This window comes from Channa argus, chromosome 8 (genome assembly GCF_033026475.1).
Source record: "Channa argus isolate prfri chromosome 8, Channa argus male v1.0, whole genome shotgun sequence".
NCBI classification, from domain to species: Eukaryota; Metazoa; Chordata; class Actinopteri; order Anabantiformes; family Channidae; genus Channa; species Channa argus.
Genome location: NC_090204.1, coordinates 15,400,942 through 15,419,262, shown reverse-complemented (window position 1 = coordinate 15,419,262; position 18,321 = coordinate 15,400,942). Strand labels below are relative to the sequence as shown.

Here is an 18,321-nt window from a genome sequence, read left to right as displayed (position 1 = left end):
TGTATAAATCATCCTCTATAACTTCCTGTGTTACTAACAGAGGAACGTCAGTAGTCTCTTATCCCACCCTGTCAACTCCTGCTTTGGATTTGTTCTGCACCATTTCCCCATTAAGATAGGCTTAGAGCAGCATTAAGGAGACAAAACAAAGAGGAGGCTCTGCACAGAAGTAGAACGTGGGTGATGGCGAGGTTGGTGGGGGGGGGGGGCCCTTGGGTTTCATTGTTTGTAAATCCTGTGTGTATACAGCATGTGTGCTGGTGAGTAGCAGATTTGTAGAAGTGGTGTGTGAAATGTGTACATCTGGAGGTGTTTACTGTGAATGTGTGTGGGTGGGTGGGTATGTGACAGGTCCATGCTTGTTTTGCTTGTTTGCATAAGGGTTCACTGACTGCACATACCTGTATATGTGCATGCTGTTTTCGTGTCCATGCAAAGGGAGCGTTGATGTGATGTTAAGTCTGTGACAAGATTAAATTGAAAATACAATCTCCATCAAAACTTGAAGGGACCGTTAAAAATCGACATATTAAAATAACGTAAAGTAAAAAAAAAAAGTTGTACACAGCATTCTTGAATACTGTGTAGGTGCCACAATTAAACCATGCTTGATTTTTCTGTCTATCGTAGGTAATTTGCAAGAGAAATTGCATTGTTCACCTCATAGCCTCTATCTAGCCTTTCTCTTTGCTCACTTTCTGACATTCACTGAGTGCATTCCCAGTGATTCAAGATAATACCAAGAGGACTTGATTCTTCTCATGTGGTAACAGAGCTGTCTACTTTTGATTGCATGGTGTTTTGAGTGTCTGGTAGCATAATTTGAGTGTCTTTCAGCTCAGCTGGCTGAAAACATCTGAAATTGCACTCAGGCAGATGTCAAACAGATGTCTTTGTTCTCTTCCTTTTTTGCCTTTTTACTAATTTTCAGAGTGAAAGTAAAGCAAAGGTACAAACTGCCTTCCTCTTAACATGCACCGTAAAAATTCAGCTTGTTCCATGTCCTCGTCTTCAGTTTTCTTTACCATGAGGTTATGGCTCCTTCCCACTTGAACTAATACACAGCCTCTGTTTGCTCACCCTGGTTTAAATAACATTCAGTGCAGTCTGCTTCATATTTGATGGAGATTAGTTTTCTTTCTCTTTTTCTCTCACTCACTCCCTAGCGCGCACATACACACACACACACACACACACACACACACACACACACACACACACACACACACACACACACTAACAGCAGGGCTCTCACCCCATCTGTCAGTATATGTCAGTCTTTGTCTGCTCTGCCTGTGGATATGATCACATTGTTTTTCTCAATCTCTCTCACTCTATCTTCCTGTCCGTTGCCCCTGTTCACACATTTTTATTTCTTTTTTGCTTCTTTTTTCACATAGACACAGACATAAACACACTTTTTTTGTCATCTGTGTTTGAGGACTTACATTGTTGCTTCACCATTGTGTCTGGAAATAAATGCACGTACAGACTACCTTTTTTGCTCTGTCTGATTGTCTTTCACACCCCACATGCACAACCACACACAGTGGTGCAGTCCTCCAATTATATTCACTCCCACCTGGTGGGCAGGAGAGGGGGACGCCAACCCCCCACCTTGTATCAACACTTGCTGTCCCCCCCCCCCCACACACACACACACTGATTTGCAGAAAAGCCTAGCTGAAAGCATGATGTCATCCCTTGCTCTCATAGACCTCTTTTTCTTTTTCTTTTTCTTTCCTCCCATGCATCTTTTTCCATTTACACTAATAAATCACAGGAAATTACAGCTTTTCAATTGAAAGAGAGAGAAAGATGGCGCACTAAATTCTACCAACTATCAACTTTAATAATGCTTGGCTCCATGTTTAGTGTTTGCCTATATGTTGGCATAAAATTTTTTGCAGGTGCTTACACATACTGTAGGTCTATATGTACAAAGCCTGAAATGTATTAATATGTGGAGGTTCGCCAGAGCTTTGTCACAGGTGGCTAAAGCATGATTCCATTTTCGTATTTGTTGTAGCATCATTGGAAAACTAGATGGCAGTGTCGCACATACATTTTAGTAGGAAAAAAATAATATTTCTATATTTGATTTTACTTTATTTTTTATTTTATTTCATTTTTATCCTGTGTTCCAAGAGTCAGTAATTTTAAAATTAGAAATATGCAGTGTATACGCATAGTTCAGACAAACAAGTTAAATGGATAAAAATAACATCCATCCTAGCACAATGACGATGGAGATTAAACCAGAATCCATCCATGTTTTAACTGGCAAAATAGCGATAGGTCTGAAATTCAATTCAACTATTTATAGAATTTATGCAAAATTGCAACCCGGGCTGCTTTTTAGTCATGATAAAAGAAAACACACAGATCAAACAAAGCCACAACAGCAATGAATGTGTAAAATATATATACCATTAAATTAGATTAGAACAGTTTAAAAGAACTGAATAAAACATGGCAGTCAGTAGGTGAGGTTTTTTTTTTTTTTTTTTTTTTTTAATTCAGCCATCAAAAGCTTCTTCTTTTTCTGACATAATTAGGGAGGCTGATTAAAACTTTCACGGTGAACATTAAAACTGCTGGTAATTAGGACGTTATTAGATGTATGAATACCATCTTGCAGTATTAGCTTTTTGATTTATGAGGTGTCGGTTGAGAGAGTTGCCATGGTGTTGCGCACAATCCCCCCACCCCCACCCTCCCACCCTCACACACACTTGGTACCAGATGACGCCCTACATAACTTAAGCAAACCTCAGCTCCAGTGGCTCCATTGTCATTAAAGTTATAAAGTAATACCGGGAAACAGTATTTTCTGTAAGATTGATTGATTGAACAAGTCTGTCCTCAGTCATTCATGTTTTAATAGGTCTATAGGTTCAGTTTTCCTTATAGAAAAAGCACAACTTTTTATACGTTCCAATATATTGGACTTTCTTTACTTTCCCTGAATTATTCACAATCTTGCAATATTTGTTTATATTTTGCTTGGTGTTTTTGGACAGGCAGACAGGCTTATTTGTCAGCATTTTTTTGGGCCTTTCACCTCCTCCTCATTTCTTCCTGTTCCTTTCTTTTGGTCTGTTAGAGTCCTCAACAGTAGCATTCTTGGCGAAGCACTCCCAATAGTAATTGGCCAGAACTTGCAGTGATGGGGTGAGGGTGTTCAATTATTTATATTCCTTTGAAGCTGCCAATTGGAAAAAAAGAAGCCCCTTAGTGGCTAGCTGTTATTTTCTTGTTCTTTTTCCCCTCATACATCTCCCTCTCTATGTCTCCCTCTCCCTGTTTCGCCCTGTTGTGGTCAATCTTTTTTTTTTCCCCGTCTCCTACTCCTTATCTTTTCAAGTCAACACTGCCAAGTTAATTCTGCCAAAATTAATTTTATGTGCACCCTCCTATTGCTTTATATATAGTTTTTCTCTCAAATGAAAAGAAAACATTTAAGTGAGTTACAGCCACTGGTTGGTTGCCGGATAGCTCGGGCTACATTTTAATGGTTGTTATAGGCTAGTTTCTCAGAGATGTATACTTACAAATGCTAGAGGGAAATTATTTGATTTTAGTGGAAGAAGCTATCTTGCCTCCCTCCTAAGTGTCCTTTTATAAGCTGAAGATTTTCCACCATAAAATAAACCATATACCTCGGTCAAAATTAAAACAGGTTTGTTTTCACAAGACCGCATACATAAATACCGTCAGCAATGAAATTTTTGGCGAAAGGTCAAATGTTGTGATAAAAGTGGGAGCACAAAAAGTCCGTGTATGTGCACTGCACCTGTAAAAGCACGGTTTTGATCAACACAGTGCAGGATGAATAGCTGTCCTCCAAACTTTCAACCGGAGTATAAGCACTGCTTAAATCTCTTCTTTTTCGTCATAACCTCTCTCTCTCTCTTGTTCTCTTTTCCGTAACATGCTCCAGTAGTTTGAACAGTTTTATATGAAGTCAGTTTGACAGAACAATACAAGTGATTGAAGTATGAGTAGAAGCCCTGTAGTTTTTTTTTTCCTTCTTCTCAGTGGAAAGTAGTTCAACACACTCTGCCAAGGTGGCTTTAAATATGTAATGTTTTGATCAGCAAGTTTAGATCTTCAACGTTTTTTTTAATCCTACCCAAAAAGAAGGCTATTCCTTAATATTCCTATGTAGCATTTTGTAGATTTAAAAATAATATGTTTGCTTTGTGGCCATTATCCCCCCCCTCACTTCCTGAGTTGAGCTTGGTTATTTTCAGTGGGCTGAACAATACTTGACATTTTTTGCTTTTTCATTAGCCTTCAACAGTGGTTTCATTGGGACCAATTTGTGCATATAACGAGTGTGCCACTCTTTCAGAAATGCAACTTATGCAGTGACAACATTGTCGCTGGGCAAAGATTTTCACCTCCAGGTACTACTAACATTCTAGAATCGTATCTTTCTTACTCAGTTCCCACATCCTGCCACAAGTCCCTTATGGACTGTGAAACCTGTGCAGTAGTGCCCTTGGTTACATATTTAGTTTATTGGGAGCGCGGTCGACATAGATGGCTCACAGTGTGATGCAATGAAGAAGGGTTTGCAGAAAAACATCCCATTTTTACTCATTTTATGTTCTACTGAGCCTTGGAATCTTTTTTGTTTCTTCAAAAAATTGAAAACTGTTCCTAACGAAAAGAAATTTTTTCATTTATTGGCAGTGGAAATCAATTGTTTAAGAATTGTCTTCAAAAAATGTCGTACTGCTTTTCATGTAGGGTCTTTGCTTTATGACAGTAGTGCCGTTTGTTACATACATTTTCTTCAACGAAAGGTAATTTGTATCCAAACCGGTAAAAGAATTCATTATTACTTTATTGGAAGGTAACTGAGATTTTAAGATCCCATTTAGAGTTAGAAGATGGTCTGTTATTAGCTGGGAACTGGCTGCACAGTCCAGGCAGTAAAATTCCACTTTGTGAATCATTACACCCACAACTGTGTGACACCTCAGCTCTCGTAAGAGTGAATCCCAATTAGCCTTTCTCCTTTATATTTTAATTGGAAAAGCAACTGTTTCATTAACCCTCAAGCTTGCGCAGCCAGGGTAAGGGTTACATAGGTTTGGTCTGAGCCGAGCACGCTTTATGGAATATGGCTGCAGCTGAGATTAGTTTAGTGCAACGTTTTTTGTTTTTGTTTTTTTACTCTGACTGGCAGCGTTTGCATGCTTATTTTAAGCACGCAGACATTTTCCGATGTTCAGACCTCACCAGAACAATTGCAGTATCATGCAGTTTTCCCTATCATTATGTGTGAAGTGTGCTATTCAAGAGCACCTTGTCAAAAGATGAGGAGAGAGGGGAAGTGCTTATCCTCTAATCCACATTTCTAGTTTATAACAGGCTACACATTCCTACAGGTGCTGTTAGAGTTTGCTGATAATATTAAAATCTAAATGTGCAGCAGTGCCCTTGGTTACACATTTAGTTAAAATGTGAAAGATGACACCACATTGTTGGCTTAATGACTGCAGTAGTTTTAGCCCTATTGTTTGTCAAAGTTTGCTGACGTAGGTTCTCCCAAACTGTGCATCAGCAACAGACAAACCAACTCATTTTTGTTTGTTCTCTGTCTCTTGTCTGGTTCAAGTTTTCCGGCACTCTGCTGGTCTTTGTTGGCAATGATTGTGTATTAAAACCTCCAGACAAGACAAAGCAAGGCGGGTTTCGGGTAAAGGCCTGGTTTCCATAGTGATGGCGCTTGCCCAGGCAGCCTTTGAGAATTAGTACTGATTGATGGGGCTTGGTTGTTAAGGCCTGGAGGCTGTGTATCAGTAGACGGAAGTGAGAGCATGTGCATCTATGTGCAAGTTTTTTTATGTGTGCTTCTGTTAATTCATCCACTTGAGTGCACTTTTGGCTGTCTATGTGTCTGTCTGTCTGGCTGTCTCTCTATCCTCTCATCTCTCCATCCTTACATTACATTTATATCTATGTGCTGATGGAGGCTGGTCCAGGACTGAGACACAGGCGACTCTAGCAGCTTAGCGGCCTGCTGAGTCTTATTGGTAGATGTTGAGTCTGTAAATCTTTAAACTTCACATTGCTGCAGCTCCACATTAGCTACATCTCTGTGCAGCTAGTTCACACAGTAACCGTTACCTTAGAGGGTATAAAATTTAAAAGGAAAAAGGTCCAATGCTTCACTTAGACATATCGCAATGTTAAAATAAATGGACAAATTAACGAAAAGCCAAAGAAAAGATCGGGATAAGTTAAAAGGCCAAATTGTGCCACTTACTGGTTATTTGTTGTTTTTTCCCAAGCAGTCAGTTGTGTGTGTGTGTGTGTGTGCGTGTGTGTGTCACACGTCATGTGTCTGCTGTTTTGCTATTATGAAAATTAGGTTTAATCTCTGTGAGAAATAACTTTATTACATCAACAACATTTTAAACGAGTAACCGACTGTTCTTCATTCCCCTCTCCTCCACTTTGTAAACACATGATTATATCATTATATTTGTCAGTTTATAAAGGCCCTTGAATGTTTGTTGGAATAAATTGGAAAAAGTTTAAATTGATGTCATTTACATCTGCATCCTTACCGTGATGACACGCTCTTCCTGGACTGCCACATGACATGAAGATGCAATTGGAATTAGCTTGCTAATATTAGTAACCCTAATGGTACCAAATGTTTTTTTTTTTTGTAGATGTTGGATAAAATAATAAAGGTCTTTGTATGTTTTGAAAGATACCTATTTGTAGCAATTTGTAGCAAGATGGATAACAAGTGCTCTTTTCCTAGTTCTCTGCCTTTCTGCAAACCACTGAATGGCTGTGCGTCATTTTGTCTCCCACTTTGCTAATTCAGCAGATAATGGCTCCTATTTATGAATCGAGAAGCTTTTCTCCATCAATTACTGTATTAGTCATAAAGGCAGTCCTGTCCCTCCTCTAACACCCAAAACGACAATATTAAAGTACTGTAAATGGAGCCATCTCATAGTCGCATACCCACCTCCCACTCTCCACCACTTTATCGCAGTGATGGTGTATTCTGTGTTATCAGGTCCAACAGAGGTAGCGGCCAGTAGCAGGTGGCTGCTGTATTAGCTAAACAAGCGTCTGTGTGCACAGTGTGAGGGTTTTTTTTACTTTTTTTTATTCCTGCTAGCTTGTTGTGTTTGCGTAGATCACTTCTATTCTTGGGGCTTTTGTGAAGATAGCTGGGCACAGTTTCTAGTTATTTTAGCTTAGGCCATGTCTCCCTGCAGGGCAGAGACTGGTTTCGTGTCCTTATCTGGGCTGTGCTGTACCTCAGTCGGTCTCAGGAAAGCTTTGGGAATTGAGGGAGAATTTGGTGGAACGGACAAATGCCCACTGTGGGTGAATTGTCATTTTAGTGTCATCTCTAGTAACGTCCAAAGTTTGTAGACTTTAGCACATACCTTACAGAAATAGACACGTAAACCTTTTAAGAAAAGGTGACACTGCTGGGAATCAAACCCTTAGCTGAATTATAATATGAATATGAATTGATGTTAAAAGATGCTACACCATGTAGCTACAGTAGTAACCCAGGTCAATTCATGAAACAATGAGCCTGTCTGCTGATAATATGGTGTGGTCCATGCCATCAGTCATTAATGGGAATTGTTTAAGTAGTTCGTGCCCCGACACCATTCAACCTTTTCTAGCCTGCAATTACTGGCTCTGTGGCAAAGTTCAAATTTCAAAAAGAAAAAAGGAAGGGTTAAAGTCAGTAGTAACGAGGAGCAGAAGGCCATAGACACATGGAAAATAAAAAAAGGTTAATTACATTCATCAGAGTTCACACAATCACACACTGCGTACCTGTGGTAATTGCACTCTAATAGACATTCATGGGCCTACAGCCAGTGGCGGGGGTGTTTGATGGCATGTGGAGGAAAACACACATACCATTTACCATATCAAGCACAAAAATGCATTCCGACCACATACTGTATCACCTTAAACACACACTTTTTTTTGCCTTTTTTTTACCCCTGTAAACGCACACAGTGAAGTGGATTAAATTGATGTTGGCAGTCGATCTGAATCAGTAGAACGTGGCATCTCTACTATTACTGAACATGGGTTGGATGGAGGTGAACTAATACTCATGATGTTCGCGTTGATTTCATCCAATCACCTGAATAATCTTACAAGAAAAAATACAGAAAACTAGGCAAGCATGGGAGGGAATGACAGTAGAGATGAAGCAGAAACATGTTATACCATTATTTGGTACTTACAGTGTATAAAACAATAACACAATATCTATCATTGTACAGCTGATTAGGGAAATTGGCCATTGAAGGCCAGAAATTGACCCAGTCGCATAAGAATGTGTGAAACATGAATATAAGAACACATCCTGTAGGCTGTTGTAACAGGCACATCTCCTGAAAAGAACATTATGCCGCTCTTTTTCACATGCACGCACACTCACACACATACACACACTCACTAACATACACAACCTGCTACAGTCTTCTTTTATAGACTGGCTTCCTAGCATCTACTGTTCTGTCTGCTTCTGCTCAGCCGTAAACCACAATTAATGAAGCAGGTTAGCAGGTATAGGTGGAAATCCTCTCCTCCTGGGAAGCAGGTACAGACGATGAGATTTGGTAAACACAAACTGCAAATAAGTCACAACCAGAGGAGAGGTTATGAAAACTTTATTTTTTGATAAAACATTCATTGCTCCCTGAGCTGCCCTCCTTCTTCATGTCATCTCTTCTAGTCCCTGGACCTCCTGCCACCATTTCTCTTCTCCTCTTCAAGCACTATTTTTTTCAGCGCTGACCTCGCTGCCTCCTGCTGAACTCTTTTTCCTTTTAGTCTCTCTTCTCTCATTCTTTTTCTTTTCAGACATTTTTCTCCCAGGTACTTTATTTTGATCTGTGTTTAAATAATGTTTAAATCCTGAAGTCATGCTGAAAATGATATAGGCTACGATGTAAGACAATCCTAAATCTGTCAAATTGGTTTGACATGCATATGGGCACGTTTAGTGTTCATCCCTCTCATTTTATGTAGCAGAAGAGAAAAGGAGGAAGAAGGTGACTGGGTGGAAATGTCGAATGGTCCTGGGGAAAACTAATCAAAGAGCGCTGGCCTTCAGCAACACCACTGCCACAGACCTGCTCTCTGTAAATCCCTCTTCTGACTCGACAGAGGGCACATTGTAAGAGGAGGTCAAATGCAGAGGAGCTATGTTGTGTAAAGCTGCGTTGAGTAGTTTTAGAATGGAAATTGAAAGTGTAAAATAACCCAAATAAAGTAGGTCTGAAGTTAGAGAAAATTTGTCCTGCTTAAATCATTCCAGGCTTCATAATATACAGTATACTATACAGCTGATAAAGTCTTTGATTTATTATTTTTATCACCCATGCAACACTCAAATTACACCCCTTCAGCTAATGCATTTAGCAACATTTGGATATAGATTTCTGGATAGTATACAGGATAGTAGCAGGATTAAGAGCCTGAGAGTAGTTTCTACAATCACTATGCATAAGGTAAAATAAACTGCCAATAACTGTATTTCCAAACTCTCTCATCAACTAAAAATACTAGACAGTGATATGGACAGTTTACTTAGACCTTCATTGATAGTTAAACATATTGATCTCTCTAAAAGGTTTGCTTATGTGTGTTGTAAATTAGATGGTGAGGTAAGGTTAAGCTTTGAATGGATGAATGTCGAGTGCAATATATTATAATATTAATTCCTTAAATAAATGTGCCTCTTGCTACTTACGCAGGTGTTATTTTACCTTACATGTGTGTAAGCAGGGCAGGAGTATAGGTTGGTGTTTAGTATGGAAGCATCCTTCAGAGGTTGCATTCTTCTTGAAAAATCTGAGCTTGTGTGAATAAAACATCAGACATTAACTAGTAGTTAAGTTTAGTGGACATTGTTGTAATTATTTCATCAGAAATATTTAGCATTATTTTGTGCTGGTGAGATAAACTTTGTGTGTGCTGCTGCTGATTTCCTGAGGCAGTACACTCACCCTTCTTTCCCTTTTCCTTGTATTACATTATTTCTCTTTGCCTCATCTTCTCAATTATACCCACACTCTTTTTGCCCAGTAATGAATGCAGGGACTCTCTTTCATATGTGTTTAGCAGTGCCCGGAGACTGGTGTTGGCCCACAATTTCTTAAATATTAATTTGATGTTACGCTGCCCGTTTGATCATCTCCACATATATGCATGATTCAGATTTAGTTCCCCATTAGTTTTCTGTTTTTTTTTTTTTTTCTGCCGGATTTGTTGTGTTGAATCTTATGTAGCCAAGACATCCTAACACTAAAATTACAAATATTTTGCAGTTTATTCAAATGACAAAAAGACTGGACTTGTTTCATCAAAACCTAAAGATAGGCAGGGGTGGCAGAACAGTGCTTTTCCCAAATGTTCCCCAATGACACACCAGGGAATAGTTTTAAAAAACATCTTCATGCATTTATGCTGTGATGGAGTTCAGTGACAATTGCGCAAAAACAGTGTCTTGATCCAAGTGGAAATCGAGGTAGAGAGGCAGTTTCCTACCCGACATGAATGAATTTTAAACAAAAAGGAGTAAAAGTTAAATTCAGCTAATTATTTACTTAATATAATGGCCTGTAGACCTAAAACCTGCTGCTCAGTTGCTGTCGGTTACACTGAGCTTGTAATAAAACCACTCTGGATAAATGTGAATCCATAAAATATCCATCCATTACATTGCTAACAAAAAATGTAATCTTGGCATTTTGACACACAAACACAATTTTTCACCCCCCATGGAAGTTTTGGAACTTTCCTATTGTTTATGACACTGAATCAATTGGACTGAAGTTTATTTGCTGTGGTAAACTTCAAAGTCAACTGGAAGATTGTTCTGTGGCTTGATGAGACCAAAACTTAGCTTTCATGCCATCAGACTATGACTTGTGAAGATCTCAGGCAGCAGTTGTGTGCACAGTCTACCGCACAGTATATGGTCATTTGGGTTGGTCCCTTGTCACTTTTGTCCCCTCTTTATTGCCTTTTTGATAGTGAATTCATGCTCCATTTCCTTGCAGAGCTATTTTTTTTTAACTCTAATCACCAGCACCTTGGCACAACATCCACATAGAAATTCACAGTGCCAAAATCTACACGCAGAATGACACAGCCCCGACATTAGGGCACTGGAGGAGCAAAGGCAAACAACTTGACTGAAGACATGGCCCAATAGTTAAAGGGGCTGCTTTGTAAACACAATGGCCATCAGACCTCAGTGCATAAAATGTTCACCACCCTATCTATAGTGACTTATCTGTCCATGCAGCATCTGTTTGTCTGTTTGTCTGTCAAGCTGTGTGTTTTGTCCCTCTCCAAAACTCAAGCTGGCTGCCTCCCTTTCTTATCCAAGTCTGCTGTGGAACTGTGTGTGTGGGTGTATGACACGGAGTAAGAATGAGATACAGTAGGTGTTGCCAGAAGAGAGTAGTTAGTTTGTGTGACATTACAGAGTAATTTGTCTGTGTCAATGATCATACACTCGAATAGGGATGTCTGTCCTCTTATAAATGTAATTACACTTATTTAATAGAAACAGCATTCGCTCCAGTGGGGCAATGTTTATCTTGCAGTTTGTGCTAATGTCTCTTTCTCTTATTTCCCCTTCTCCTCAGCACCACCACGGTTCACTAAAGTTCCTGTCGACCAAATAGGCGTCTCAGGGGGTGTGGTCTCCTTTGTCTGCCAGGCCACTGGCGACCCCAAGCCAAGGGTTAGCTGGAACAAGAAAGGCAAGAAGGTCAACTCCCAGCGTATAGAGGTGAGTCCACGAGCTCTGTGCTGCACACTGCAGCCAATGTAACGGTCGTGTCACGGTGACAGTATAGATGAAAATTGTGCTCATTTCTTTATCTGAGCAACAATTAAAAAGGAGTTTATCAAGCAGTGTCAGCTAAAGCATCAGCCTCAAAGGATGTAGGTCCCCACATTCCATTCTTTTTAGCCTCACTCTGTTTGGCAACGCGTGCTCGTTTTCATCACTGCCCTGCACCACATTCACATTACAAGCACAGTCTTCTATTGCAATTGGGTTCCCACACAGTCTTCTTGAAAAGGGTGTTTTCATTTGGTTTTCTTTACCCACACTACTATTCACAAATAGTTCCAGGCAATAACTGCCAATCTTTTCATGGACTGACTCCTCTAACTACTGAGTGATCTGCAGGTTCACCATTAGCTACGCTTACTCAGTAATGCTCTGACCCTGTCCTCTTTGCACTTGACACATTCTGCCGTTGTCACAGTCGTTCTTTCTCTGCGTGCAGCCATGTCTGTGTGAATGCGTCTGTCTGTGCCTTGTTCATGATGTTTGTTGTTCAGTTCTCAGCAGGCGTCCCAGATGGCATCTCTAAAAGTCTTGATTGATGCTCGGTATCTCTTAATTAAAAAGTTGCTTTTGTTAACGATGACTGCAGTGCAGAGACACAGACACAAACACACTGCAGCGTGAAGACAACCACAGGGGAGGCGGCTAAAAAGCAAAAATGACAACATCAACAGGGTAGGAGCAGTGTGTGTACGTTCTCTTCTTCTGCATGCTAAATGCAAAGCAAAGAAGGGACGCTTCTTTCCTCCGTTTAGCATGAAATAAAAAATTGTGAAGGGGTTTGAAGTAGTTGTTTTTTTCTGTTCTCCCCTCTAGACAGCTGCTTTGATATTGATCACGATTCCGTGCTCTGCGGTGTTTTTAGCCTAATTAGTGGCTCAGCCCTGAGACGTGCAGCAGTGGAGCAGCGGGGCTGCTGAAGACTTGTTCTAGTATCTCAAAGTCATGCTTTGCTCAGAGATCTCAGCTGTGAACCTTTTGTTCAGATGGTGTAGGCTCCTCTGAGGAAGGATGGATATTGGAAGAGTATGTTTGCTGTGAGACTGCCAGACAGGCTGGCAATTTTTTCTAACACTTCATCCATCCAAAATTAGAACAAAGCTCGGGTAACGGTTGTCTGTATTATATGTAAGGGGTTAATAAGGTTTGCAAGGTTTAGCTTCTTAATGCAAAATACTTGACTGCTCATGTCTTACTTTCAGGATGATTAAACTTTTGGCATTTCAGGGCCACAATGGATTTTGGCTGAGTTGTTAAATTAAAGATAAAAGCAATTAGACTTATGTTTTACTTCAAAGTTCTTAACATTCAAAACACCTGAATGCTGATGTCCATTTAGTCTGGATTAAGAGGGAGAGAGAGAGAGAGAGAGAGAGAGAGATCTTATATTTATAAGACCAAAGCTAAAATAACATCTTCCCATCCAAATATCACTTGCATTAACTTTCTTCTGCTTGTCTTTGGTTTCGTTTTCTAGTGTGTTGCATCACCTCTTTCTTTAAAAACACAAGTATTTAAAAACTGTAGAGACCACTTGCTTTAGTTATGAAATCAACACTTTTTCCCCATAGGATTTCAGCTGTTAAAGATTTGATGTTTGATGTCTTGTTTTATTCTTCCTTCATAAGGCGCTAAATGTTTTCATTGGGTGACCACGCTGAACTGCAGAAATGAAAAAAATCTAAAGCTTGCCTGTTTTTTTTTCCATCTCTCCATTCAACAATTCAGTTTCATTTGTTTACGCTGGGGTAATTCCACTAGCCTTATAGCCTTATTTCTACTTCTTTGGCAAATACTCGTTGGGTTAACATGACATGGTACATCTGTCCCAGAAATACATATGTGCATGTTTCCATATGTAACCCTCGTATGTACAGAATGCATGCGTTTCATTCTTAATGCCCACCTATACATTAGCTGCCGCCAAGCCGCCTTCACTTGAGCCTGGATGATTGCGGCATCCATGGCTCCCTAAAAGATTTTCGAATTTTGACTCATCAGACTGTTTTTACTGACAGTGGTTATCCGATGTGTTCTTGAACACATGCAGTGAATTCCACTAAAGATCCAAGCTTGGTTTTAAAGCAGTGCTTCCTGAAGGTCCAAAGATCAGGGCCATTCAGTATTAGCTTTTGGGACTTGCCCCTTACCTATAGAGATTTCTCTAGATTATCTTAAAATTCCACATTTGTCTAAACTAACTCTGTTCCTTACCCTGTAGACCATTGAATTTGATGAGAGTGCCGGTGCTGTACTCAGGATCCAGCCTCTTCGAGCACCACGTGATGAAAACATCTATGAATGCGTAGCTGAGAACACCGAGGGTGAGATCACCGTCAGTGCCAAGCTGTCCATCATCCGGGGTGAGTCTTGCACTATTGAAACAGTGGTTAGGGGGGTAACTGCAAAATAAGTCATTAAATGGACATTTGTAAGCTCCTTAGGGTTTTTTTTTTATTATGACGTTATCTTTTTTTAATTTTTGTTTTTGTTTGGTAAGTCATTTTGTAAGATCATTGTTTTTTTCTGAATATATTTTATTGATGTCTTAGATTATAAAATACGGTTTTAGATTTATGTGTAAAATTTGTACTTTTTGTTGTATGTGACTGTACAATGGTTGTATACTTGCTCCTTTTTTTCAAAAGTTAAGATAGAGGATGTGAAGGCTTTGTAATGAATATATGAAAGCAAAGTGTAAATTTGTGTAAAGGTTCTTTAATATGTTTAGATAATGTTGTGAAATCCATTATAGCTGAACATTTTAGCCTTTGAGTGGCTCCTATAGTTTAGTTTTAGAAAAAAATAGTTAGTTTCACTCTGACGTAGAGGTCATGGAGGACGGTATTACCAACAGGCAAGCATGTGGTCGCACAATCTTTTCTTCCCTTTCACTCTACCTGTGTCTGTCTGCCTAACAATCACACACAGAGACACACACACACACACACACACACACACACACACACACACACACACACACACACACACACACACACACACACACACACACACACACACACACACACACACACAGTGTCTTCTCTCTTCTCTACTGTTCTCTCTTGCCACCATCTGCCATGTTTCCAGGGCTGGATGAAGCTGAGCTATTGCTGGCTGGTTGGTAGCACACAAGCTAGCCCTCCCTGGCTGTCAGATCCACGGGGAGGTGGATGGTGTGTGTGTTAGTGGGAGGTGGGGGATGTTGGACCAGGAATTGGAAGCCTGGCCCAGCATCCTGGGTTAGTTATTGTTAGCAACATACCCCTCCGCCTGAAAGCATGTTGCTGGGCTATATTAGAGTGAGTGCTTTAGGTGCCATTCAGAGTGTGATATATGATTTTTTTTAATTCAGTGTCAATGCTTGATGAAATTAAACATTGTTCACACTTGTGATGGTTTAACTGATTCCATTGCCTGCGGTAATGTACATCAAAGCAGCTGCTAAGATGCTACATTTCCATCTGCAATTTGACGCTTGAATCTAAAACACCTTATGTAGCATTAAAGGATTCAATTAACTATCAGAATGCAAAAATAAATACATTAGGTTATGTTAAAGACCACACATTGTTCAGAGCCAAGTTTATTTATAGAGTACTGTGACAATTAAGCCACAGTGACACATTGAAATCAGGAACAAGCATGTCGAATTTGAAACTGCGAGCCAGGACATGTACACATCAGTGTGTGCAGTTGTGAGAACGGGACAACCCCAGGGCTGTCCACAGGAGCAGAAGGAAAATGAAAAGTTATTGAAATCAGCTGGACAAGGTTTTCTCTCAAGCCCAGAGGAAGAGGGCAACGCTCCTGCCCAGGCAAGACCCAGCACTGAAGGCGGGATGAGAGTGTGATGATGGAGGGTGAAGGTGCAACATGGGAGATGGAAGAGGAGAGCAGTACTTTCTGTCTGTTTTCCATCTTTAATGAGGTCAGGCCCCTGCTTTAACCCATCGACATTGGAAAAGAGACTGGAAAAGATATAGGGAGAAAATGAAGAACATGAGAAGGGAGACATGTAATTTAATTCACAGAAAATGTAGAAATCTGGTGATGGAAGAAGGTGATTAGGTTCAAGTAAAACAGAGAATAAGACTGTGAGAATAATGGGAGAGAATCCAAGTAGAGATGGAAGTGGAACAGACCAGAGGAACAAAAAAGAAATGGATAAAAGTTGGCCAAAGATTAAAGTAGACAACAGGGGTGGCGGACGATTGGCATTGTAACACAGGTGAGAAAGACAATAGGCGAACATGGGTTGCTGGAACAGGGGCAAAGGATTATGGGATATGGGACAAGACACAAGAGACATATCCAAAGTAAACAGATGGGTTGTGGTCCGGGATCTAGAGAGGGAGAAAATAGGTCGTCGCAATGGGTGACTTGGCCAGAGAGTCGTGGCACACATTTGAGAGAAAAACAGCTGCATGCAGCCAGCTATTGGTGTCAACAGATTCAAAGAAACACACACGACTTGCATTGACACACACTAGATGGTCGTGAACCACACCGGACACACAAAGTGACCATGTGTTCTGACCTTCAGACTAAGTACATGAAACATCCTTCACTCAAAGTTATACACATAATCACTTTGTAGCACACACAGAGTAAATGTACAGAAGCCTCCAGTGCAAACACATCCACTATGACAGCTTGCAGGCTCTGCTTGGAGTTTGAAACAAAACCCACTTTTCAGGGCTTTTTGCACTGGGAAAGGTATGAACACACATGGCAGGTATAGGGAACCTTTTTCCTTCTGAGGGCCATTCATGTATATACAAAGGTGATTAAGGGCCACAGCCTACATTAGACATTACACCTACATTAAAATATTAATCAATTATAAAATTGACACTTTAATGTGATAGCTGAAATAGTTTGAGTTGTAAGAGTCCTGAGACATCCACTCAAACTGAGAGTGCTGCTACATGCAACTGGTTATCCAGGTTAAAGTCAGTTGATCCTGAGTGGAACTGTCTTCAAACAGCTCAAAGCAGTACGTACAGCACAGATGTAACCTTTAATGCATGGTTACTCAAATTAGGAAATGATTTACCGCTGACGTTGAGTTTGTCAAAATGCAGCAGAGGGAAGGTGTTGTACCTAGCTTTTAGTTTACCATTGTCTTGGAGTTGAATTATTTTGAGTTAACTGTCTGGGTTTGGCGCCAAGTAGTGAACTAAAGGAATTCCAGCTGCTTGTTTCAGATGTCATGTCATCAGGAACCAAATGTGTCAGAGTTTTACAGTGTCTGTTTTCTGTGTTTATAGTGTGGAAATGCACTGTCTTGCCCCTCTCATGTAGCGTGTTCCTGTGGCTCAAGCATCACAGAAGTACACCACTTCTTCTTCTTCTTAACTCTTTAAACAATAGATCCAGTCTGTTATTTGCTGCATTAAGTTTCTAAATCTTGTATTCACCTCTGGTAGTGCCGGTGTTGAAATCGAATCTAACAAATGAAAATGGCCAGTTGGGCAGTATTTGTTATGTCAGTTGTTTTATTACAAGCCAAAGAAAGAAAAACACATGTCAACAAACAAATATCTTGCAGCATTTTTTTGTGGTTTTTTTTTCCAATATCTTGTGCCATTTTCACGATCCTTGTGATGACTGTTCTTTGAGACAGACATATTCTGGAACAGTTTAACTATGTTTATTGCAAGCAGCTTTGCAGTTTCAAGGATGCACTCTTTGACGAATTCTCCATCTGACTGAGGCCATAGCTTCTTACCAATTTATTGACTCACTGTGTAGATTGCCAGAGCAACATCGTCCCCGAGACTGGTCTAAAAACATATTGCTGTTCACTTTAAAGAACTATAAGGGCATGTTTTTCTTTTTCTAGTCACACATGTGACCTTGCAAAACCTGAAGTTTACCGTGTTTTGAGATGCATTGATGCTCCAGATTGGCTCTTTATCATCAGAGCCAATGCATCACCATAAAACAAGCATATTTGCTTGCCCTTAACTTCAATCTAATAGAAACCATTCATCCTTTTATCTTGAAAATACAACAATCTGCATCAATATTTTCTTGCCATTAACCATTTTTGACCAAGCACATCTAAACTTGGCGTAGGCCCAACGTAGAGGTTTGAGTACAATGATGATGCAATGGGGATTTCTTTTTTCTTTTCATTAAAAAGAAGATTGTACATATATATGTCACTGTTTAGAAATAGTTTTATGCCCAATTTTTCTTTACATTTTTAAACAAGTCAGTATTGTATTACGTAGAAAGTTCATTCTGGGATGTGTGCAGGCTGTACAGCTTCACGGGCCTGACATGGCCTGGAGGCCAAGTGTTCCTCACTCCTGACGTTTACCAAAACTGAATAGACATTCAGGCAATACAGATGCTATACCCACGCCATGCACATACTAGACACTGACAAACGAAGGTCTTCAAAAAACCAGGATAGA

At 40.0% G+C, this 18,321-nt stretch overlaps 1 protein-coding gene across 11 annotated transcripts in view; it reads left to right on the top strand.

Moving 5' to 3' along the window:
* Positions 1-18,321, top strand: part of ptprsa (protein tyrosine phosphatase receptor type Sa) — a 213,214-nt gene that overhangs the window by 92,024 nt on the left and 102,869 nt on the right. For all 11 annotated transcript variants that reach the window (XM_067512143.1, XM_067512140.1, XM_067512144.1 and 8 more), the window contains 2 exons: positions 11,682-11,827; positions 14,115-14,256. In XM_067512143.1, the coding sequence (XP_067368244.1) occupies positions 11,682-11,827; positions 14,115-14,256 (288 nt within the window). The remainder of the gene's footprint in view (positions 1-11,681; positions 11,828-14,114; positions 14,257-18,321) is intronic.